At 45.6% G+C, this 26,369-nt stretch overlaps 1 protein-coding gene across 1 annotated transcript in view; it reads left to right on the forward strand.

Moving 5' to 3' along the window:
- LOC148513723 (tyrosine-protein phosphatase non-receptor type 9-like) overlaps positions 1-14,252 on the forward strand; it is a 91,356-nt gene extending 77,104 nt beyond the window's left edge. Inside the window, exons 10-13 of the mRNA XM_088481444.1 lie at positions 6,913-6,991; positions 7,572-7,722; positions 10,408-10,615; positions 12,757-14,252. Coding sequence (XP_088337570.1) covers positions 6,913-6,991; positions 7,572-7,722; positions 10,408-10,615; positions 12,757-12,980 — 662 coding nt within the window. The 3' untranslated portion in view covers positions 12,981-14,252. The remainder of the gene's footprint in view (positions 1-6,912; positions 6,992-7,571; positions 7,723-10,407; positions 10,616-12,756) is intronic.
- Positions 14,253-26,369: the final 12,117 nt, after the last annotated feature.

Consider the following 26,369-nt stretch of genomic DNA (forward strand, 5'->3'; position numbering starts at 1 on the left):
CAGTTATTGCGGAGTCCTCCTGGGTCTCAATCAGTTGGTCCCTATGCGGGGTTGCCTATGTATATACAGGCTTCCCCTGTGCCGCAGCAGCCTGTGGTACCTTTTCAGGCCCCTATGGCGACGCCTCCACCATGGGTGGATGTGCTCTCCAACTCCGTGCAAAATTTGGCGGCCGCCTCCTCGGCTTTTCAGTCAATGTTGCAGACTGACATGCCTTCTAGGATTTCTAAACGCCCACTCATGACACGGGCTGCTCAGGTATCGGACTCAGAGGGTTCCTCAGATGATGGGGAGGTCCCTGATGACACGGACTCGGACGCCTCGGTCCAGGAAATGGATACCAAGTCGTCCATTAATGTGCGAGCACTAGTTAGGGCGGTGCGAGCTATTCTTCTTATAGAGGATGAGGCACCGGTTCCTAGGTCGAAGTTTCCTAGTTTCAAAAAAACTAAGGTGGCTTCTGCGGTGTTTCCCCTGTCGGATCAGTTGACGGATCATATGGCGGTAGCTTGGCAGGCGCCCAGTAAGAGATTCCTTCCTCAGAAGCGGTTGGCTTCTAATTACCCCTTCCCTGAGGCACATTGTAAAAAATGGGAAACTCCACCGGCGGTGGATTCCCATGTCACCCGTTTAACTCGGGGCGCCACCTTACCATTACCGTCGATATCCTCGCTGAAGGATCCCACGGACAGGAAAGTTGAGACTTGCTTAAAGTCTATTTACTCCCTCTCCGGGGCGGTGGCCCGACCGTCCATGGCCATTTCCTGGGTGGCCAAGGCCATTGAGGGGTGGGCCAATGCATTGGAAGATACCTTCCCGGACGACGCTCCGGATGTCCAGCGGGCGTTGTTGGGACAAATGAGGGACGCCGCTTCTTACATTGGAGAAGCTTCTTTAGATGCTAGTCTGCTGACCTCGCGGGTATCGGCTGCAGCGGTGTCTGCCCGCCGATCCTTATGGTTGCGGTCCTGGAGAGCAGACTCTGATTCAAAGAAAGGTCTGGAGGCCTTACCTTTCAATGGGGAATTACTATTTGGTCCGGACTTGGACAAAATAGTGGACACCCTGGCTAAATCCAAGTCGGCCTTCCTCCCTTCGGCGGCACTGCCTGCTAAGGTTCGGAGTTCGGCTTTTCGTTCCTTTCGGGTTCAGGGTAAGGCGAAAGGTCAGTCCTTCCCGAGACAGTCTGCGAGTAAGACGGCCTCTAAACCCAAGAAGCAAGCCTGGAGTGCTCGGCGCCCTTCTTCCAAGCAGGAAGATAAACCTGCGGCCTGATGGGACGGGCCTCCCTCTGGGGGACCTCAGAGTGGGAGGCCGACTTCTTCTATTTGCCCAGTGCTGGCACAATACCACCACGGATGCCTGGGTTCGAGAAGTGGTCTCCCAGGGGTACGTCCTGTCTTTTCGGCACAGACCACCCCACCAGTTTTTCTGCACAAGTCCTTCTCAGAACAAGACCAAGGCGTTACAGGTTCAGGAGGCTATAGAGTCCTTGCTGAAAGCAGGGGTCATTGTTCCCGTTCCTCTATCACAACGAGGGACGGGGTATTATTCGTCTCTGTTTCTGGTGCAGAAACCCAATGGTTCTCATCGCCCTATCCTCAACTTGAAGTCTCTGAACAAATTCCTCAGAGTTCCCAAGTTCAGGATGGAAACGTTACGTTCCATCATTCTGGCGATGGAACCGGGGGATTACATGGTGTCCCTGGACATCCAGGACGCCTACCTCCATGTTCCGATAGCATCTTCACACCAGCGGTATCTGAGGTTCGCTATCCTTCAACACCACTATCAGTTCCGGACGCTACCCTTTGGTCTCTCCACGGCACCGAGGGTGTTCACGAAGATTATGGCGGTCATGGCCGCACATCTTCGGAACCAGAATGTACGGCTACTGCCGTACCTGGACGACCTCCTGTTGCTGGCGAGCTCCCCGGAGGTACTGCTTCAACATCTCCACCTGACGATCGCTTGCCTGCAAGCACACGGGTGGTTGATAAATTGGAAAAAGTCCTCTCTGATTCCATCACAGCGGATGGTTCATTTGGGAGCCCTGCTGGATTCGCGTCAGCAAAGGATCTTCCTGACTCCGGAGAAGGTCGCCTCACTACAGCTGCGGATACGCAGTTGCCTGAGCCGTTGCCGCCTGTCGGTCCATTCGGCTATGAGAGTTCTGGGGTCCATGGTGTCGACATTCCACATGGTGGAATTTGCCCAGTTCCATTCCCGGCCCCTGCAGGGGCTGATTCTATCAGAATGGAACGGGTTACCTCACCGGATCCGCTCTCAGGTGCTGGTGTTGTCTCCGGACGTTCAGCTATCTTTGGCTTGGTGGCTTCAGACAGCTCATCTGGTCGAGGGGCGCCCATTTTGGATCCCGGACTGGGTCCTGCTCACGACGGATGCCAGTCTCCGGGGTTGGGGGGCAGTGACCGGCTCTTTGTCGCTTCAGGGTCGTTGGTCAGCGGAAGAAGCACTTCTCCCCATCAACATCCTGGAACTGCGGGCAGTATACAAGGCCCTGCAGTCGTCCGACCCCGCTCTTCACGGAAGGGCGGTACAGGTGCAGTCCGACAACGCCACCACGGTGGCGTATATCAATCACCAAGGCGGAACTCGCAGTCAGGCAGCGATGTCGGAGGTGTCTCGTATCCTGTCTTGGGCGGAGGGTCACATTCCAGCGATCTCGGCGGTCTTCATCCCCGGAGTCCTCAATTGGGAGGCGGACTTCCTCAGCCGTCACGACGTGCATCCCGGGGAATGGTCGCTTCACCCAGAGGTGTTTCAGCTACTCGTGGACAGGTGGGGACTGCCGGAGCTGGACTTGATGGCCTCCCGTCACAATCACAAGTTGCCCGTTTACGGGTCAAGGACAAGAGACGCAGGTGCAAGTCTGGTGGACGCGCTGTCGGTGACATGGACGTTTCACCTGGCGTATCTGTTTCCTCCGATATCCCTGCTTCCTCGGGTTCTGCGGAAATTCAAGCAGGACGGCGGCATGCTCGTGCTGGTAGCTCCGGCGTGGCCCAGACGTCCTTGGTACTCCGATCTGAGGAGCCTCTCCATCGACGCTCCGTACCTTCTTCCTCAACGTCGGGACCTGTTGTCTCAGGGGCCCTGCCTTTACCCGGATCTGGGTCGGCTGTCTTTGACGGCGTGGCTCTTGAGACAGCCGTCTTGAGGTCTCGGGGCTTCTCCAGTTCGGTTATTGGTATGATGCTCAGGGCACGCAAGCCTGCTTCAGCACGGATTTATCACAGAGTGTGGCACACTTACTTTCAGTGGTGTGAGTCCAGACTTTATGATCCTCAGGTGTTCCGAGTTTCTAGGATCTTGGAATTTCTTCAGTCAGGATTGGATCTCGGCTTACGCCTTGCATCTCTGAAGGTTCATGTGTCCGCCTTGTCCGTGTGGTTTCAACGGCGGATTGCAATACTACCAGACGTTCACACCTTTTTCCAAGGTGTTCTCAGGATCCAGCCTCCCTTTGTGCCTCCTGTGGCTCCTTGGGACTTGGCGGTGGTGCTACGGGTCCTGCAGGGTCCTCCGTTTGAGCCTCTTGAGGCGGTGGAGCTCAAGTGGCTGACATTTAAGACGGTTTTTCTCCTGGCAATTGCTTCGGCCAGGAGGGTGTCTGAAGTGGGGGCGCTTTCCTGTCGCCCTCCTTTCCTGATTTTTCACCAGGACAGAGCGGTGCTCCGCACTCGTCCTGAGTTTTTGCCCAAAGTGGTCTCGAAGTTCCATATTAATCAGGAACTTGTTGTGCCAGCTTTTCAGTCCCCTGATCTTTCAGCTGGTGAGACTTCCTTAGATGTGGTCCGGGCGCTTAGAATTTATGTAGACCGGACGGCTTCGGTTAGGAAGTCTGATTCCTTGTTTATCCTCTTTGGTTTTCACAAGAGGGGTTGGCCTGCCAACAAACAAACGTTAGCCCGTTGGCTTCGTTCCGTTATTTGTGAGGCTTATGCACAGGAGGGCTTACCTGTGCCAGCCTCTGTTAAGGCTCATTCCACTCGTTCTGTGGGTCCCTCTTGGGCTGCTAGACGTGGCGCTTCTGCTGTTCAGCTGTGTAGGGCGGCCACTTGGTCTTCAATTCAAACGTTTTTGAGGTTCTATGCGTTTGACACCTTTGCCTCTCAGGATGCATCCTTTGGGCGCCGGGTACTCCTTTCAGCACAGGAGCGTCCCCGCCCTTAGTTGTACTGCTTTGGGACATCCCCAAGGTCAACCCTGTGGACCCCCTATGGACCCTGAAGTAGAAAACAAGAGATATGGTAAGAACTTACCTTTGTTATCTCTGTTTCTACGAAGTCCATAGGGTCCACAGGGCGCCCGCCCTGACGCACCTGGCTTCAAATGGGCTGTGTGGCTGGTCACCGGATTTCCGTCTCCTATTGCTGTGAGTATGGTTTCTTGTGTGTTCCAGTCTTCCTTCTCTCTGTTCCATATTCTCCTCCGGCCTAGGCTGCTTACCAACTGAGGTGCCTGTGGCTCGGGGGCGGGGTATAGAGGAGGACCCAAGTGCATCCTGGGAGCTAAAAGCTTAACTGTGTGGTGCCCATGGATCCTGTTCCAGCTATAACCCCAAGGTCAACCCTGTGGACCCTATGGACTTCGTAGAAACAGAGATAACAAAGGTAAGTTCTTACCATATCTCTTGTTTTTCAGTCAGTAGTCTAACCCTTCCCCTACCCTACTCCCCCCCCCACCCCCCCCCCCCCCCCACCCCTCCGGTGTCTTACCCTAACCTCGCCCCCTAGTGCCTAAACCTAACCTCCCCCTCCCTGCACCCAAAACCTAACGATCCCCCCTTACAGGGGTATTCAATATGGGTGCGATAACTTTTTGCGTTAATATCGGAGCTATGACGTCATTATCGCAGGTTTTAGTTTTACACTGTATTCAATATCAAAGACTTATCGCAGTTTTGAAAAGTCTTTGATAAAAAACGGGGATAACTTTTCACCATTGAATAGGTGTCGAAAAAAAGTGCAGAATTAGGGTTTAGGGGTGCAGGCTTAAAAAAAAATAGCCTGCACCCCTGGGACTGACATTTAAAAAAGAACTGTCAAAAAAAGTTTTTTTAAAAAAAATAGGGACACCCCAAAAAAATAATTTAAAAATTGGGGTAAAAAAAAAATGGGAAAATTTTTTAAAAAATAGGGAAATAGGTTCAGGGCTATTCTGCAAGTATGCGGCAGGTGTTTTGAAGAATAGAATTATAGCGGCAGGTGCACAAATGCAGAATTTTTTAAAACTTACTTTAGGGACATCAAAATATGCTAGTACCCATTTTCATGTACCCCAAATTTCATGGGACCACTTAAAAAAACGAAAAAAATAACCTAAGTGCTCTTCTGCATCACTTCTTCAATGTCGGGATAAAAACACCTGCTGCGGCTATTTAAATCCCCGACTTTAAATTAAAGGCTAAAACGGGGGTACCCATAGTGTTCCCCCATGTTTTTACAACTTTAGGGGGGTCTTACAATTATTTTAAGGAAAAATTCGTAACTTTACGCAAATCCAACTTCGGAGTTTCCTGTTTTCGTTAATTTTATATTGAATACGGGTATAAGCGGGAGCGCACACCATACTTTAACGCAGGAAAAAACTCCGATATGAAACGTTAACTTCGACAGTGAAGTTAAAGTTTCATTTTGAATACCCCTCTTAGTGTCTAACCCTCCCCCAAACCCCGTTACTCACCTTCGGGATTCCAGCTGTCGGGATGGCAGCGCCGGCATTCTTAGTGACGGATATCCCCATGGTCTGGATATTGACCGCATCCCAATTTATAGGGCCAGTATTAAAAACAAAGGGCACCTAGTTTTTTATCAAATATTTTTACCCCTTTAAATCCAGTGGGCAAAAGTTCTGGTGACTTTGCAGAAAACTGCATAGTAAGTTTACCTGTATATATATCTTATGTAGCACATTAGCACTAGATCTGGTTTTCTTGTCACCAACGCCTTTTAATTTAACTTTGGATTTGCCTCTGTGCCACAGTCCTTTTTATGTACCAGTTACTCATTCACCTAAATACTGCATCAGGCACTGCAGTTCATAATTATTAGTAGTATGTTTTTTGTTTTGTTTCATAACTACTTTAGGGAAATGCTGTGATTTTTTTTGTTTTTTCTTAAATAATGGGTTAAGTGTAAATTTACTAAACTTCTCAGCGTTTTTAAACAGGACATTAAAAAAAAAAAAAAGGCAAATAGAACTGAATGCAAAAGACAGCATGTTGCAAGACTCCGCTTACTAAATGTACCCCTTATGGGGGCGATTCAATTGTTTGTGTGAATGTAGCTCCTGTCTAAACTGTACAGGGGCTGTTTCATAAGCCGTTCAGATCGTTCAGACCAACCCTGAGGCTGCACCCATTGCAAATTTCTGCTCGCAGCCTCCGGGTGCAAGCAGAAACCACGTAAAGTAGTCACAAGTGTTGGATGCACTTCAGTTACGAATCGCCCGGCACTCAAGCGCAGGAGAAGCTGCTTAACATTGCTAATCCCATGCATTCTTACGCGACAAAGGGGCCATCACAGGAATTAATTGAATAGCTCCCAGACACTAAGCTCAGGATATAAATTAATGCCAACAAATGAAATGCCCCCTTTAAAGTGTTTTGCTTAACAAACATCCCATTGAAGCCTAGTTTACTTCTAGTACAAACCAATTGCTCAGTTTAACAAATTATTATTTTATAGGTTTATTGAAATATATACAAAAAATGGATGTTCACGATATATTAGAAACAACAAAATGCTAACTAGTTTTGGTTTTTAATGAAAAACAAATGGCAACACAGACTGAATACTAATCCATTATCTCAAATGAACCGCAATGCAACACCATCTCATGCCAAATATTTTTTTTTATTTTTTTTGCTTGTTTGTTTTTAACTAGGACCCTTGCCAAAAACATTTGATGATTTCTGGCGAATGGTGTGGGAACAGAAAGTCTTAATAATTGTTATGACGACAAGGTAAATATTCACAATTAATTTATAGAAGAACTGGAACTTATTCTTCTAAAAGAGCTCAAGCATATAATTATTAAAATGATGGTATGCTTTAAGTCAATTTGGGAATAAAAATGATATTACTTTTTGTTTTGGAACCTCAAAGGGGCCCATACACCCATTATGCTGATCCGCAGACATCAATTATCGGCGATCCATCGGCGGATCAGGGAAATTCTAGATGTTGAAAATCCCAGACTCACCAATTCTGACCATATTTAAGATCTTTAAACATATATTCCCGATCCCCCAGCCCAGACATCGGCAGAAAGGAAAGCAATCTGTCGCAGATGTATGGGGGCCTTTAGTCTTTGGCAGATTTCTTTCTGTTTACCTGATTAATGAGTAGCAGGGTTGCCACGGCATAACTCCCCATGAGGAATACTCGGAAGCTGCTATATTTCTTTCAGAATTATTGGTGCTTGATGAAAAAGTTAAGTTTGTACTGCTTTTTAATTTGTGACTTAAAAATTTTCTCTCAAACTTAAATTTGTTTGATTTCCTATTTTATGGGATTTATCTTTTAATTTTTTTTTTTACCAAGAGTTATAGAAAGAGGCCGAATAAAATGTGGACAATATTGGCCCCTTGAAGTTGGGAGAAGTGAAGATTCTGGGCACTTTATTATCAGGAACATTCATATAGATCTATTCCAAGACTTCAAGCTAACTCACTTGGATCTATATAATAAACAGGTACATTATCCAATCTTGTTTAATAGAATGTTTGACAAGTTCTTTGCCTTGTCTCCAGTTAACTTGATTGTGCTTGTGCAGAAGTAAATGTATTCGAACTCAAATGCTAACCCTGTAAATAACCCCAAGTTTGTTGTGATTCTCTCTCTTATATAGTTCATAGTATTATTGCTGCTATAGAGCAGAGAAAGCCCATTTATTTACTTACCCAATTTTACATAGCAGTTACATATTACGTGCGTTTTATAGAGAATATTAAGCCGTTCAGATCATTCCCCGATCCAGTAGAGCAGTGGTCAGGGAACAGGGGTAAATTACCCCACATGGGGTAAAAATAAAATTCCTGCGGGGTAATGGATGGACAGCCGGGCATGCATATGAATTATTCTATAATATAGAATGATTCATATGCAGACCCGGCTGTGCCGCAGGGAGGCTCTAAGCCGGACGCCCGCTGAGATGTTATTACCAGCGGGTGCCTGGCTCCTTCCCTGCAGCGCCGCGTTAGCCGGAGGCTGGAGTTCTCTTCTGAACTACAGCTTCCGGCTCTCTCCATGTGCACTATGGGAGAGACGTCGTGACGTCTCTCCCATGGTTCCGAGGAGCAGCCGGGCGGACAGGACGGTGGCGAATGCAGGAGCGGGGAATAAGGTAAATGTTTTCTTTGTACAAGCGGCACTACAAGGGCATTATATGGGGGCACTACTACAGGGACATTATATGGGGTCACTACTACAGGGGCATAACTATGGGGGCATTATATGGGGGCACTACTATATGATTTCCTTCCTTTCAAATCAAGGGGCCTATCTAAGTATATTTTGGGGTAAAAGGTAAAAAAGTTCCCTGACCCCTGCAGTAGAGCTTACAATTCTGTATTTACACGGATGTTCACGTATTAGGGTTAATTTTTCTCAGAAGCCAATTAACATACCAGGAGGAAACCCACACAAACATGGAGAGAACACACACACTCCGCACAAATACAGTATAAATCCCTGGTCGGCTTCGAAACCATTACCCCATGATGTAAGGCAGCAATGGTAATCACTGTGCTGCCATTAGACAATCTGTCCTTGGAATAACCGACCTCTTACAAAATGCACCCACAATTGATATTTTGGTATAGTTAACTAAATGGAAGGAGTCTTGTTTGGTCACAATTTCCTCTGAGATTTTGTGATTTGTTTTATCCACTGCTCCCACGTTGGTATAGAATGCTCCTCATTGAATAACATCTTGAGGCCTGTGGGTCTATTGTACTTATTCTTTCAGAACAGAAACCTCACCAACAAAATAGATTCCTTACTCTATCCATAACGGCTGTAGTGAATTGGGGGAATGGAAGTCTGCAAATTGGCTTTGTATTAAATTACAGTATTGCAAACCGATTAATTCCTTATTCTATACTCAATTATTTTAGTAATTGCTTTTTTTGTGATGTAGCACAAGATGCATGTCTTGAAACAAGGCGTCTGGAACTGGTCTAGGAAGAACCATAAATTGTAAAGATGCTTAGGGGTAAATAAAAGATGGTGAACGGTGATAAGGTACCAGCCAAGCAGCTCCTAACTGCCATGTCACAGGCTGTGTTTGAAAAATGACAGTAGCTGATTGGCTGGTACTTTATCACCGTTCACTTTATCTCCTGACAAAACTTAGTATATAGACCCCTTAGAGCAGGGCTTGACAAATCCCAGGGGCCAGGTCGCCATGGCTACCAGATTTTGCTGCCTGCCTACCAGATTTTGCAGTGAGGAAGGAAGCAGATCCTCATCAGCCCCCGTGGAGATTCGTGCCTATAGTATTGCGGCGTTCATTTCATGCACAGGAGTGCATGTCCTGAGTGTCTTCTGCAGTGACTGCTGTGCCTGTGTCCGTCCTGGCCTGCGCTGACTCCTCCTGTCCGTTCCATCCCCTGCGCTGACTCCTCCTGTCCTGCACTGACCCATGCAGAGCAGTGAGGGGGGCCTCCGTGTTACTATATCCATTCAACTGCGACCATTTTGTGGACTAGTATAGTGTGTATAACACTTGCATAACACACAGAACTGTGCTTCTCAATCAGTCCTGTAATTTTTTTTTTGGGAGGGGACAGTTATCTGGCTCCTAGATTTTTTTAAAATTTGTCAAGCCCTGCCTTAGAGAGTTATGTCATTTTATATATCACTACCTTCCTCAGCCCAAATTGACAATGTCTTGGTCCTCCATGTTCTTTCAAAGAGGACAATAAACGGGAACCTTTCTAATTGTAAAAGCAGTACGATGACCGTTATGAAAACAGGAACATGGCAAAAACGTTCTATAGGTCACAGCAGTTGATCATATTCTGATATTTATTTTCTACCAGTTTACAAATAAGAGCATCTTGGTTGCTATAGGTTACAGTCCTTTTTTTGTGTGGACCAATTTTCTAGAAATATAAAATCTTTAAAAAGAAAGAACATTGTAAACCAATTCCTGCTATTTAAGAAAGTATTTTGCCATTTCTAGGATGACTAAAAGGTGCATTTCTTCATTTAAGTACATTGATTATATAATTTATGCCGTTTTACAACTGGAAATGTGTAAAGTAAAAAATACTTTTCAGGCAAATTTCGCAAAATTCAGTGTAGAGGTTCATAGTCTCTTGACCGTTAAATATATATGACTTTCCACCAGTTTACGACTATTGTATTTTCCTAGACCAATGAAAGTCGAAGTGTTGCTCATTATCAGTACATGAGCTGGCCGGACTTTGGTGTGCCTAAATCTGCTTCCGCCATGTTGGACTTCAAAGCCCAAGTAAAGCAACATCAGGCAATGGCTGTCCAAGCATTAGGATCAGAGTGGACTGGACATCCTGCTGGTCCACCAATAGTTATTCACTGCAGTGCAGGCATTGGGAGAACAGGTAAATATGCATTGCCCCAGCCCATGGGGAGGAATTCTGAAGGGTGGCCCTGCAATAGATGATACCTCTGATAGAAGAGTAAGATAACTGGGAGGTGGTGACCATATGTATTAGTGTCCATGGCTTTTGTAGTGGTGCTGGTGATTTATACATCACATAATTTTCTGCTTTCATTTACTCTTGTGTATTAAGCAAATTGTTGATGACGATTGGTATTTATTGCTGTCCATAGGATGCTACTAAAAAGAGGGCAGTGTAGATGGTCTAAAGTCCAAAGATTGCATTCGCAATAATTGTTTTGATTTAAACATTGTAACACTGTTAAATAAGGCAAGTCAAGGTGTGTGACAGGACAAATTAATAAGACTAAGCTTGGGTGACATGTCCAAATTTCAGTCTGTTTAACCAAACAATTTGTTAATACAGTGAGGCTGCATATACTATGGCATTTGCAACATGTTGTAACCTCATTGCAGTTTTCAATCATGCATCAGTGATAAAACAAGAAGTTATTGCTTTTACATTGTTTCCTATTAAATTTGTAATTTAACAGAATTGATGAGAATTGATGCATGTCACATACTGATAGCGATTCACCATTCAAAAATGCACTAGAGCACAATGCAAGTTAAACACATACAATTTAAATATTTTTGGCCTCTAATTTGGTAAAATGATCTTGTGCTAGAAATGCATCTTAAATGCAGTGTGTATGGGGGGGGGGGGGGGGAAGAGCAGTGTACTAGACAAGACAAACAAAATAACCATTAGCATAGAAAACTAAACAGAAATCTGAACACAGGGGGCACAAACTCCTCCGATCCGTGAGAACCAAACAATTAGACATGCTCAGAGGCTGCAGGTCACAAATTAGCTGGTGACCATATGATTGTTTTCATCAGGGAGAGATACCATATTAGAGTGAGTAGCCTTTCAACAATTTTAGCTTTATGGATCTCTGGTAAATTAAACTCTTTATTATGTTATCAACTGATCTATTCTCCAAGGGTGCAGGAAGCAGAAAGTGTCAGTAAACTGCATGCAATACAATAATACTAAAAACAAGTATCATTGTAAACCATTTTATAATTTACTTCCAGGTTGCTGGCAAAAAGAGGTTCTAAACTTGCTTAAAAATGATTGTTTAAAAAAACAAAAATCTAAATGATGGTATTTTGAGTATATGTATTCCCCAGCACTACATGGATTGGTTCCCCTGTCAGTAAAAGACCTGTGCTAGATTGAATGAGCAGCTAATTTCTTAGGGCCTGATTCGGAGATGGATGGAAATACAGAGCCGCACACAAGCGGCTGTGCAATTCTGTCCATCTCAAATGTAAATGCAGCAGGAGATGTCTGTAGGAAACATACCTCCTTGGTGCATCTGCGATCTCAGCGCTGCGACAGAGGTCACCAGCGCAACTATTGCTTCCATCGGGTTAGCATACATCTCTGAATCGGGCCCTTCGTGTAACAGCTGTAACTTTTAGTTCTTAAGAACAACACTGATGCTACTAATGCTGGGCATACACAGTCAGATAAAATGTCTGTCAGACCGACAGACATTTTATCTGGCCGGCTGCCAGCCGCAGATGTCGCCGGCATACACTGTGAGAGAAATCTCAGTGTATAGCCCGTCATCCGCGCTCCGCCCCCGGGGGAGGAGACATTTCCCTGTTCCTTCAACACAGGAAATGTCTGTCTGTCGGCCGTGCTGGGCATACACTGCCCGATGCGGCCGACTGTTACCTGGTAAATATCGCATCAGACGGGCATGTTGGACAATCCTGCATGCCCGACCGAGCAATATTTAACCCTCGGTTGCCGCACACACGCTACAATTATCGGGGCGATCCGCCGATATCAGGCGGATCGGCCCGATAATTATAGCGTGTATTGCCAGCATTAGCTGCATGTGTCTTACAATGCCTATGTTAGTATTTACAATATATTTTTATGTTGTGTTGCTATGACATTTTAATCACACTTTACACACTGTATAAAATGCACAGTGTGTAATCTATCCTGTTAACTTTTATTCACATATTAGATGTTATTGTGGACTATATTTTGGACTTTTCTGACTTAATTTACCCATTATGATGATCCATGATTAATATATTCTATTTTTCTATAATAAGGTACATTTTGTACTTTGGACATTTGCCTGTCCAGGCTGGAAAACATTGGGACCGTGGATGTACTACAGACAGTGAAGAGAATGAGAACTCAGCGTGCTTTCAGTATTCAAACATGGGATCAGTATTACTTTTGCTATATGGCGATTATTGAATACGCACAAAGAAAAGGTCTCCTTGCCGCAGTGGAATGGTCTGACACTGAATTTGAAACAGATAGCGAGTGATTATTCTCTCAATGGTACTGACATGTTATGTGGGCACATCCAAGACCATAGCTGGTCCAGTCTAAACCTGGTAGTGCTGGAAGGTTTTGCCCCCATGCTGCCATGCAGTGAAGTGCAGGCCCCTTCAGTACACCACTGATTTGAGCTATTAATGCACTGGAAAGTGTCATAATTTATTGTAGCATGAATGCAACTGAGTAACTTGCACACAGTTTTCTAGACTTGAACTTAACTGTACTTTTTTTTTTTTTCTTCTTCTTTGCTGTTGTGCGCAGAGAGATTTAAGTATATAAAAGTGTCCAATCCCTTTGTAAAGTGTGTAGTTTCTTGTAGATTTATTTAGTCCTTTTTATGAATTTTATGTAAGATGTAATGTGTTCTCTAAAGATTGCTTCAAAGTCTGTAACATTCAACCAATGTCACCAAGTAGAGGTCCACAAACCTGGTCACTTTGGCACTGTTGTATATTTCTGTACAGCTAACTGTTTAAACAAGATACAAGTTTCACAGTTGGAAGTATGCATTGAAGATTGCATTGAGTTTAATCATAAATTACTGGTTAAGTGTTATGCAAATTCCTACTAATTTATCTTAATTCTTTTAACATTGAAAGGGTTAGGACAAACGCCTTAAGCTATGTTTGGTTTGTTTGTGTTTTTTGTAGGTAGCGAGGAGATGGCGGGTTATGAAAAGCTGTTTTTTTTTTCTTTCCTTACCAGACACTATACATAGTGTAGGGTTTTGCGTACAATATAACACTGCCTGCATTGATGTGCCTTTTTATTGTATGTGTAGCACAAGTCATAATTTATCCAAATTAAACAGACAAATGCCTGCATTTATATTCTCAGGGGCCTCTAATTTCCATGTCTATTAGGGGAAGCAGTGAGATGTTTCCTTCACCTCTCCCTTCCATGTACTTGAGTACAGAATTCTTAAACATTTTGTTTTATTTTTTATTATTTTGGCTTTTTTTGTATCAGCTGTGCACCCTTTCCCCCAAAATTTATTTAATTTTCTGTACTTAAACAGTATTTTATTTCTATTTTGGTACGACTAGAAGACAGTGGCAACATAAAAAATGAATCCAGCCACTGTGTTTATAAACCTACTTAATCATTGTAAATGTTTATATATGCTTTGGGATTGCCAAATAAAAAGCATTTATTTCCTTGCCATATTTCAAATTGTATGACCTGTTGGTACGAGATTGGCAAATACATAGCTTCTAGGATGAACTTGTATTTCAGATTAAATATTTCTTTAGCTTTCGCAGTTTTGTTTTGTTGTGTCTTCAGTGTGAATATATTTATATGTACATAGAACAATATATATCAAATGTATTGTTACTAAGGTGCGACGCACATACAGGTCACATGGTGCGGCCTCCATAAGTTTGTTAGTGAGAGGATTATCATTGCTTATAATTACATACATACTTTCAAGATGCATTCAGAGAGTTTTATACCTCTTTCCCACTTAAGACCTGTCTGGTCATAATGTATTTAGTCTATGAATGCAAATTTATGTATTTATAGAGGAGTTCTACAGATGTGTCGTCATACATCTAACTTCAATACGTCACACAACACGACTTTACTGGCGTAAATGAGTCGCCAGGTCCCGTGACACTCTGATAGTGCTGGGTGTCTTTTCTTGCTGAAAATGCAGCACCAGCTCTGCTGATTAATGTGATATGCAGCACTTGTATATCTGTGTGCACAGGAGTCTGTATATGAAGCACAATAGAAATTTGAATGAAAAAACTGCGGCTGCTACATTGTATCACTTTGTATACAGATTCAGGGGCCCAGTCACACACAGATATACAAGTGTCACATATCAAATTAATCGGCGCACTCTGCTGGTGCCTCCTAGTCACATTGCATTGCAAATTACGGAAAGAAGATGCCTGGTACTAGCAGAGTCTCACGGCACCTGGCGCGCAGAGAAGTGCTGCTTAGCGCGACTGCAGCAAAGATGTATAAGGACACATCTATAGGCATCTCTTCAGTGGAAAAAGGATAAACGTGAATCTGAGAAAATCTTTCCATTCTATACACTAAAGGTTCCCTAAGTCCACTGTTACATTCCAGATTTTATGCTTGAGCACAGGTGATTTAATTAGCACCTCAGTCAATTTGATTTAACTGTATGGGCTCAAGTATGGATATCCTTAAAACCTGGACTGTAATGGCAGAGTTTGGGAACCTCTGCCAATGTGCATCTGAAAAGTGCAGTGGACACTGGCCTTGACTCATTTAAACAATTGTTTTATGTTTGACCATCGTTTATATGCATTTACTGTTCTTTGAATGTACAATGTGCTCCAATTGTGTTCCCACTACATTGGTTGCTCACTCTGTAAATGCACAAGGTCAAGCATGTTCCGCCTACAAGGCGTTTCAGTTGAAAGCGTCAGTGCAAACAGTTTTGAAAACGTGTAAAGACAGCCACTACTTGTCTATGTGCTTTCAGTGAAGTGCACCAAGATCATATATAAATATAATAATGTATGTGCTGGCTCTCATGGTTATTTGCAGATGAACACTTATGAAGTATAAGTTGTGTCCCTGCATTGCTTACCTCCTCTACACATGTGGTCGCAGAATCCTCCTTTCCTGCCTTAAATGGATCGCTCCATTTGTTGTAACCTTATTTACTAAAAAATGGACATGAAATGTAAAGATCACCTATGTTAAATGCAAGCACTCGTGCATGGCATTTAACAAAATGCAAACAAGCAAAGTTCTTTTTTTATTTTTAATAACGAGTCAGTATTATTATTATCCTTTATATGGCGCCACAAAGGTTCCGCAGCGCCTTACACAGTACATAAATGAACACACAAGAAAAACATTTAATAGTTATACAAAACAATGTAGGACAAGGACATGGTTTATAAACATAGCTTAGCTGCATAACACAAGCAGCAGGACATGAGCAACCAGGTGTTCGGTGTCATTGTGGGGAGTTAGGAGTAAATGATACTATAAGTAGGGGGAGTAGGGTAAGTTGGCAGCCCTGGAGGTGACAGGCAGAACCAGGTGGGTAAAGTGGTGGTGTAGCAAGGCCATGGAAGGAGAGAGGTGGCTGAGAGTGGAGGAACAGGAAGGTGGGGGAAAGAAGCAGAGGGTTGGAAAGCAGACTGATGAGAGAAAAAAGGGGGAACAGCAAACGGAGTACACGAGGGGCAGGCTAGGGATGGATAAAGTAGAGGATTATGTGGGCACTGAATAAGGGGTTGTGTTTGAAGTAAGGGCATTCATGCTGTGGACGAGGTAAGAAGTGAGATGAAAACTGGAGTGGAGGCTGTGTGAGAGAGACAGTGGGGATAAAAGATGTTAAATGTTCAAAAATAGAGATAAAAGAACAGCGCTGCTATTTTATGAGCGCAGCTCCAAAAGTGATAAAGAGGGGTGTGTGAGTAGTGGGTGCAGGAATTAGTTATTAAACCAATGCTTAAAGTGAATAGATGTGACGCAATGGGAAAAGGCAGTACAAACAAGATTTGATGTAGTATGAGGGCAAAATTACAATGTACCGAGCCAATTCAGGCCGAAGTGTACTATGTTTTTTCATAGTTAAATGTATTTTTTTAACTTCGTATTATATTACTTACATATACTTGTGTTGAGATTCACACAAATTTAAAACCTTTGCAGGATAGCTGCTAATAGAAGTGCAACACACATGTTGGTATGTATATATATATATATATATATATATATATATATATATATAAACATGTAGAGGGGCACTCAGTATTCCAATGTGATAATGCCTGGGTGCCTTCCAAGGAACAATGTAGAAATACGATGTCTGTTAAGAAACAGCAACAGGCGGCACTCCACGGACTTTATAGTTGAAGTAAAGTGACTTTATTTGCCAACGTTTCAAGACCTGAGCTGTCTTGTCATCAGGCTGAACACCCTGATGACAAGACCGCTCAGGTCTTGAAACGTTGGCAAATAAAGTCACTTTACTTCAACTATAAAGTCCGTGGAGTGCCGCCTGTTGCTGTTTCTTAACAGACATCGTATTTATATATATATATATATATATGACCTGTTTGATATTACAAGACAACTCCAGACTCAACTACAGTTTTGTTATATATGATGTTAGTTTACTTTTGCCAGTCTAGCAAGACCAATTTAAGGTCCTAAATTTAGGTCAAATTGTATTTGTAAGATTTGCCGTGTAGCTCATACAACAAATATTCAGGGCAACGTAAGGCTTTTATAGGTAAAGCATAACTTTAATGAAGAGAACTGGATGAGATATCTCAGAGTGAGATGACTTATTAGTATTGCACAAGAACACTTATGGCTGCTTTTCTAAACAAGGTAAGTCTTTTTTTGGCGATAAAATTAACTTTACACATGGCTAATGGCATTACAGAAATGATGTGCTTGCCATCCAATGAAGCAAATGTATTGCAAACAAATCCTATAAATGTGAGTGTGTGCATGATGATGTTCCCCAAGGCATACTGTGGAACCATAAACAGATTAGACGTGGGCTTTATTTTCATAGTAATAAAATCGAGCATTTTTAGCATAAGCATGTACTCATGCACTGGAAAACACCATAATGTTCTGTGATTTTTGCCAGTTTTGCATGACAAGCATTCTAATGTGTTTTTATTCTTCTTTGCAAGTATAAAACTCCAATAGTGAGGTGAGCAGCTGGGACTGGCTTGCTAAACACCTTCCATGTTCGGAGCCTCACAGCTATGCTGTACTACTACAAATCAAAACCATTCATTCAACTACCTGTGCCTCAATCAATGGTTTCCCGCTTACCTCTGCTCCTCACTATCCCCCACCCGCTTCCCTACTTGTTTTCCCCAGACTGTCCAATAGGTGAAATAATGAATACAACAGGTACTAGTCAAATAAAATTTACTATTTAAGCGGACAACAAATAGGACTACTTTACAAAGCATTGATGTTAGTTTGTGTTTTCTGTATGAGAATTTCTTGCTAATAGAAATTCAATCAATAAAGATGTTTTATATTTCAAGATTTTTTTTTTTCTCTTTCAACAAGTTCAGTTAAACCACTTTACCATGTTTTTCTCCACAGAGAAAATTGGATTTGACAACTTGTAGGAGGTGTAATTGCGCATCCAAGGTCAATATATATATTTCTGATTCCAATTTATCCAAGTTAGAGAACCTAATCTACGTTATCAAGTTACTACACTTGAACTGCAAAGTATATGTGAGCATCAGTCTACACCAGCATTTTATGCACATATTTTTGTAAACTGGTCACTTATGTGACTAACTACACATGTTCCTTGATTAAATAAATGGCTGTGTGACAGACTGGGAGAGCAGGATCATACTGAAATGATGTCGTGCTATTAGTCTGTTCACTTATACTTTTGTCAGACTTTTATTTTGTTAGATTATGTTTCTACTTCAGGGTCCATAGGGGTCCACAGGGTGACCTTGGGGTATAGCTGGATCCTGGATCCTCGGGCACCACGGAGTTAAAGCTTTTAGCTGCTCCCAGGATGCACTTGGGTCCAACCTCCCCTATACCCCGCCCCCGAGCCACAGGCACCTCAGTTTTAGATGGTGCCCGGCCGGAGTCGGGTCACCCTGCGGGGTGGGCTGCAGGAGCAGCCCCCTAAAGCTTTTAATTTTTTATTTAACTTAGTTAAATTTATTTATTTTTTACTATAAGTTTTTTCTCTAGAGCAGCAGCGCTGGGCTGTCTGTACAGACGCCCACGCTGCCGCTCCTTCTCCCTGCTGGCGCCGCGACGCCAGCACTGAACTGGGGATCGCGGCGGGGGAAGCCAGAGTCTGTACTAGCCGGACTCTGGTTTCCCCCGGGACTGCTGCCGGAAGACGCCGGGGAGATCAGGTAAGCCGCGCACCGCTGATTAGCGGCGGTGCGCGGGTTCCTTTCAAATGCAGTCCCATGCCCCCGGTCTAGGGGACAGACCGGGGGCGCTAGCGGTGGCGGCGGGCCACCCCTCCAGCGGAGGCATACCCCGCCAGACCACTAGACCACCAGGGTTAATATCGCGGCAAGCGGGATGCCGGCAACCCGGGGGTTAATATGCTAGCCAGGGGAGGAAGCCTTCCCTGTCTAGCGGCTCCTCCCCTCAGCTCAGCGCGCCTTTCAGCTCGGAGTCTGGCGTCGCTGAGCTGCAGATACTCGGGCCACTCCTCCTCTGAGGTCTCCAGCGGCCATTTTCTCTGTGGCAGCGTGGATACTCTCAGGGAGCACGCGGACCGGTCCCCCTGTGTACCTCTCCCCTGCAGAAGGACAGTGTACACAGCGCTATAGCCCTCCCAGACACTGAATCTGGGAGGTTGATTGTAGTGGAAAGGTGCAGTGAGTATATCTTCCTGCATGGTATGTGACTTTTGCTAGTGCTGCCTGTCTGTGTCTTTTTTCTACTTACTGTCAGCCTGTACCTATCCCTTTCCTTCTCCTACAAGCCCTACAGGTGTGCGGGGGAAGGGTGTTTCTACTGACCTCACCTATATAGATCACGTATTTGTGAGGTCCGTCACATACAGTTGTGTGCTACACGGTGCCATATTGTGGGCTGTTGTTCAGCACACTGGTGAGTGCGCACGTTTTCTTCCTAAGTCATGTCTGAGGAGGAGATTGAGCACTCCGGGGCTCCAGCATTGTTCTCCTGCAGGCGCTGTTCTGCAGGAGTGGATAGGGAGGATTTGTCACAGGACGGCCTGTGCGGACGGTGCCAGGCGGTCCCTGGTACGTCTAAACCTCCCATTTCGCAGGAGCCACCATGGGCGATGTTTTCCCAGGTGCTGGTGTCCATCGCGGACCGTCTGTCGGTCCCGACTGCCGCCCCTACTAGGGCGTTGCCCCAGCCTGCCATCACCCATTCCCCGGGTGTCCCACAATTATTGCAGACTCCCCCGGGGTCTCAGCCTGTTGGTCCCTACGCGGGGTTGCCAATGTATATTCAGTCCACCCCTGTGGCACAGCCGGCTGTGGTGCCGTTTCAGGCTCCTGTGACAGCTCCTCCACCCTGGGTGGATGCGCTTTCCCACACTGTCCAAGATTTGGCGGCAGCATCTTCGGCTTTTCAGTCGATGTTGCGCAGTGACGTGCCCTCCAGGGCGTCTAAACGCTCAGTCATGGCACAGGCTGCGCATCTTTCGGATTCTGAGGGGTTCTCGGATGATGGTGAGGTACAGGATGACTCAGCCTCAGATGCCTCAGTCCAGGAGGTAGACACTAAGTCTTCCATCAATGTGCGGGCTCTGGTTAAGGCGGTGCGGGCTATTCTTCTGATTGAGGATGAGGCACCCGCTCCCAAGTCAAGGTATCCTAGTTTTAAAAAAGCTAAGGTTACTTCTACAGCGTTCCCCTTGTCTGATCAGTTGACTGATCACATGGCGGTGGCCTGGCAGACGCCCAGTAAGCGTTTCCTGCCACAGAAACGCTTGGCGTCCAATTATCCATTCCCGGAAGCGCATTGTAAGAAATGGGAAACTCCGCCTGCAGTCGATTCCCATGTAACACGCCTCATCAGGAGTGCTACTTTGCCATTGCCGTCTATATCCTCGCTGAAGGATCCTACGGACAGGAAGGTGGAGACTTGTCTAAAGTCTATTTATTCTCTCTCAGGGGCTGTAGCCCGGCCGCCCATGGCCATCTCCTGGGTGGCCAAGGCCATTGAGGGGTGGGCCAACGCCTTGGAGGACACGTTTACGGATGAATCTCCGGACGTCCAGGGGGCGTTGTTAGGACAGATGAGAGATGCCGCCTCCTACATTGGAGAAGCATCTTTGGATGCTAGCCTGTTGACCTCTAGGGTTTCGGCGGCAGCAGTGTCTGCTCGTAGATCCTTGTGGTTGCGGTCTTGGAGAGCAGACGCGGATTCAAAGAAAGGCTTGGAGGCCTTACCTTTTAATGGGGAATTACTATTTGGTCCGGACCTGGACAAAATAGTAGATACCCTGGCAAAATCCAAGTCAGCCTTCCTCCCTTCAGCTACTACACCTGCTAAGGTCCGGAGCTCGGCGTTTCGTTCCTTTCGGGTTCAGGGCAAGGCAAAGGGTCAGTCCTTCCCGAGGCAGTCCGCACCCAAGACCGCCTCAAAGCCAAAGAAGCAAGCCTGGAGTGCTAGGCGCCCTTCTTCCAAGCCAGAAGATAAGCCTTCTGCGTGATGGGACGGGCCTCCCTCTGGGGGACCCCAGAGTGGGAGGCCGACTTCTTCAATTCGCCCAGTGCTGGCACAATACCACCACGGATGCCTGGGTGCGAGAAGTGGTCTCCCAGGGGTACGCCCTGTCTTTTCGGCACAGGCCGCCTTGCCAGTTTTTTTGCACAAGTCCTTCTCAGGACAAAACCAAGGCCTTGCAGGTTCAGGAAGCCATAGAGGCCTTGCTGACGGCGGGGGTCATTATACCCGTACCACAGTCTCAACGTGGGATGGGGTATTACTCTACGCTGTTTCTGGTGCAGAAACCCAATGGCTCTCATCGCCCCATCCTCAATTTGAAGTCCCTGAACAGGTTTCTCAGGGTTCCCAAATTCAGGATGGAAACTTTGTGTTCCATCATACTGGCGATGGAACCGGGGGATTATATGGTCTCCCTGGATATCCAGGACGCCTACCTCCATGTGCCTATAGCAACATCGCACCAACGGTTTCTGCGGTTTGCTATTCTCCACAACCACTACCAATTCAGGGCTCTACCCTTTGGTCTCTCCACGGCACCAAGGGTATTTACCAAGGTGATGGCGGTCATGGCGGCTCACCTTCGGAGCCAGGGGATACGGTTGCTACCGTATCTAGACGACCTCCTCTTGCTGGCAAGCTCCCCGGAGGTACTGATCCAGCATCTCCACCTGACGGTCGCTTGTCTACAGGCGCACGGCTGGTTGATCAACTGGAAGAAATCCTCCCTCATCCCATCACAACGGATGGTTCATTTGGGGGCCCTGCTGGACTCTCGTCAGCAACGGATTTTTCTGACTCCAGAGAAGGTCTCCTCCTTACAGCTGCAGATTCACAGTTGTCTGAGCAGTGGCAGAGTGTCGGTGCACTCAGCGATGAGAGTTTTGGGGTCCATGGTGTCGGCATTCGACATGGTGGAGTTTACCCAGTTCCATTCCAGGCCCCTGCAGGGGCTGATTCTTTCAGAATGGAACGGATTGCCACACAGGATCCGCTCTCAGATGCTGGTGTTGTCCTCGGAGGTGCGTCTGTCCCTAGCCTGGTGGCTGCAGACAGCGCATCTCCTGGAGGGGCGCCCCTTTTGGATCCCGGAATGGGTTCTGCTCACGACAGATGCCAGTCTCCGGGGTTGGGGGGCGGTGACAGGCTCCTTGTCACTTCAGGGTCGTTGGTCGGCGGAGGAAGCGATTCTTCCCATCAACATCCTGGAACTGCGGGCAGTATACAGAGCCCTGCAGTCGTCCGGCACCGCTCTTCACGGAAGGGCCGTTCAGGTGCAGTCAGACAACGCCACCACGGTGGCGTACATCAATCACCAGGGAGGGACTCGCAGTCGAGCTGCGATGTCGGAGGTGTCCCGCGTCCTGGCTTGGGCGGAGCGCTATCATCCAGCTCTCTCTGCAGTTTTCATCCCAGGAGTCCTCAATTGGGAGGCAGACTTCCTCAGCCGTTACGATGTGCATCCCGGGGAATGGTCGCTTCATCCAGAGGTATTCCAACTACTCGTGGACAAGTGGGGGCTGCCAGAGCTGGACCTGATGGCGTCCCGTTACAATCACAAGCTGCCTGTGTACGGGTCAAGGACAAGGGACGCAGGCGCAAGTCTGATAGACGCGCTGTCGGTGAAATGGCTGTTTCAGCTGGCTTACTTGTTCCCTCCGATATCTCTGCTGCCTCGGGTCCTGCGCAAGTTCAAACAGGACGGAGGCACACTGATCCTGGTGGCCCCAGCGTGGCCCAGAAGGCCGTGGTACTCCGATCTGCGGAGCCTGTCCATCGACGCTCCGTACCTCCTACCTCAACGGCGGGACCTGTTGTCTCAGGGGCCCTGTCTTCACCCGGATCTGGGTCGACTATCTTTGACGGCGTGGCTCTTGAGACAGCCGTCCTGAGGTCTCGGGGCTTTTCTAGCTCCGTTATTACCACCATGCTGAGGGCGCGCAAGCCTGCTTCCGCGAGGATCTATCACAGAGTGTGGCACACTTACTTTCAGTGGTGCGAGGCCAGAAACTATGATCCCCAGGCGTTCCGAGTTTCGCGTATTCTGGCTTTCCTTCAGTCCGGTTTGGATTTAGGATTACGTCTTTCTTCACTGAAGGTACACGTGTCTGGTCTGTCGGTGTGGTTCCAGCGCAGGATCGCTGCTATGCCGGACGTACACACCTTTTTCCAGGGTGTTTTGAGAATCCAGCCTCCCTTTGTGCCACCTGTGGCCCCGTGGGATTTGGCGGTGGTTCTTAGGGCCTTACAGGGTCCTCCTTTTGAGCCCTTGGAGTCAGTGGAGCTCAAGTGGCTAACTTTTAAAACTGTTTTCCTCTTGGCAATTGCTTCTGCCAGGAGGGTTTCAGATTTGGGGGCGCTTTCTTGTCGTCCCCCTTTTCTGATTTTTCATCAGGACAGAGCGGTGCTTCGCACTCGTCCTGATTTCCTGCCTAAGGTGGTTTCCAGGTTCCACATTAATCAGGAAATTGTTGTACCAGCCTTTCAGTCACCTGATCTTTCGGCTGGGGAGACTTCCTTAGACGTTGTAAGGGCACTCCAGGTTTATGTGGACCGGACTAGTTCTGTGAGGAAGTCGGATTCTTTGTTTATCCTCTTTGGTTTTCACAAGAGGGGTTGGCCTGCCAACAAACAGACTCTAGCCCGTTGGCTTCGTTCTGTTATTATTGAGGCTTATATGCAGGAGGGTTTACCTGTTCCAGCCTCTGTTAAGGCTCATTCCACTCGGTCCGTGGGCCCTTCTTGGGCTGCTAGCCGTGGCGCCTCTGCTGTTCAGCTCTGTAAGGCGGCCACCTGGTCTTCCATTCAGACCTTTTTGAGGTTCTATGCGTTTGACACCTTTGCCTCTCAGGATGCATCCTTTGGGCGCCGGGTTCTCCTATCAGCACAGGAGCGTCCCCGCCCTTAGTTGGACTGCTTTGGGACATCCCCAAGGTCACCCTATGGACCCTGAAGTAGAAAACAAGAGATATGGTAAGAACTTACCTTTGTTATCTCTGTTTCTACGAAGTCCATAGGGTCCACAGGGCACCCGCCCTGACGCACCTGGCTTCATATGGGCTCTGTGACTGGTCACCGGTTTTCCGTCTCCCATTTCTGTGAGTATGGTTCTTGTGTGTTCCAGTCTTCCTTCTTTCTGTTTCGTCTCCTCCTCCGGCCTGGGCTGCTTACCAACTGAGGTGCCTGTGGCTCGGGGGCGGGGTATAGGGGAGGTTGGACCCAAGTGCATCCTGGGAGCAGCTAAAAGCTTTAACTCCGTGGTGCCCGAGGATCCAGGATCCAGCTATACCCCAAGGTCACCCTGTGGACCCTATGGACTTCGTAGAAACAGAGATAACAAAGGTAAGTTCTTACCATATCTCTTGTTATTATAATACATTTACACTTTTTTTTGAAGAATGACTTTACTGTGCTGTCAAAAGAAAGCCTTATTATTGTGTGTACATTATACAGCAAAATAGTTTCCCATGATTCTTCCTGTAGTTAGTTCTGACTTAACATTCAAATGTAGTTCTCATTATTACAAAATTGAATGTTATAATTTTTGTGTATAGGGATACAATGACCAGAACAGGTAAATAACATTTATTCTAATAAATGGGAATTGCAGGTGGCAGAAACATAATTGAGGAGAACAAAAGAAGAAAAAAATGCATGCAATTCTAATTTCACTAGTAAGTACCTCTTGGTTTAACATAGTACCTTGTTCTACTGACCGATACTGAATCCTGAAAACTTGGAGATTTCAAAAGGAGTAATCGTTTGAAAATGAGCTATAACTGGCATTATACTGATTACTTCTGGAGCATTTGCTCACATAACATCCTCTAGACTGAAGTGATAGACAAGTAGTCACAAAATGTGGATAATGGGGACTGGCATGTAAAAAGCAATGTAAACCAAGATGCTAACCAGGAAAAGTGTTTTTTTGCTTTATTTTACACAGTTTAGACACATTTTTAGCTTGCTGCCCACATCAATGGTAGACTGTTTAAGGATTAAAGTGGTTTTATTTAGTTACAAAGGCACTATATTGTAAGCGCTCATACAGCTGGGCCCCAACACTTTTTTGCTTTGATGTCTTCCATTTATTGCCTATCTTGTATGCCTCCATTTTAGGTGTAATGCCCTACACATCAGTGCCAAAACCAGGAGATGAGGAAAATGCTCACATTTCCTATAGTCCTATATAATAATGCTGACATACATCAGCTGTTGAAAGCATCCGCCAGACCTCCTCAGACTTTCTGTACACTTTTAGAGCACTTCTATTCTTTGCTATTATTACTTTCTATGTTTGATTAACGTTATATTTCCAGAATCCACTTCACAGTTCTATACGTTGTGATTGATGGTACAGTTGAAGTGAATTGTTTCATATCTGGTTGTTCTGTGCTTTCTGTTAAAAGAACAAAGCTGCAATGTATGCACATTTGTAGCGTTGGATTATTTTGATATGTTTGCTGCAAGTAGATCTGAGTAAAATAGAATTACCTTTTTGGGCAGTATTTATTTATTTTTTCTCTTGAACATTCTAATGTTCTCTTATTGATAAAACTGCATAACTGATCTCATTGTTTATGCGCTAGTTGGAGAAATCCCATTAAGATGAATTGGCTATAGCCATGAATGGAACTGGTACTTTGTGCCCCCTCATAATATCTGTACTGATTCAATGAATTATAGCAGGAAATACCCAGTAAACCATCACTACAAGCTGATGGCATTGGAAATAGCTTATGCTTGGCTGAGTGTTCATTGACAACCCTTCTTCAGTGGGGCCAGAGTGGAGTGGTTTGCGTCCTCTTCTGAGTGTTTACTCCCATAGATTACAAGAAAACCATCCTTCTTTTCATTCAAAATTGCTACATTTCAGAGTGGCGTGAAAGCTTATAGTGGGAAAATAAGTTATTTTTTTTATTACAAATTGTGAGTGTTTTAAGCTTTTTTTTTTTTTTTCTTTTATATTATAACGGGAGAATAGGGAGACCTTAACATTATTCTGTAACCATTGAGGCCACTCCACGGGTCCCAATATTCCTCACTACCTTTTTCTTGTTTGTATATGAGCAAATTTTTTTAGTGCAGGTCTACCACCCATAAATTGTACAGTGTTTTTTGTCATGTTTTCACAAGCAAAGGTTTTAGGCAGGTGTGGGGAAAAAAAAGCTGCAAAGGAAGAATGCTTTCAAAAATAGTGTTT

This window comes from Taudactylus pleione, unplaced genomic scaffold, assembly GCF_031769625.1.
Source record: "Taudactylus pleione unplaced genomic scaffold, aTauple2 ptg000273l, whole genome shotgun sequence".
Lineage (NCBI taxonomy): Eukaryota > Metazoa > Chordata > Amphibia > Anura > Myobatrachidae > Taudactylus > Taudactylus pleione.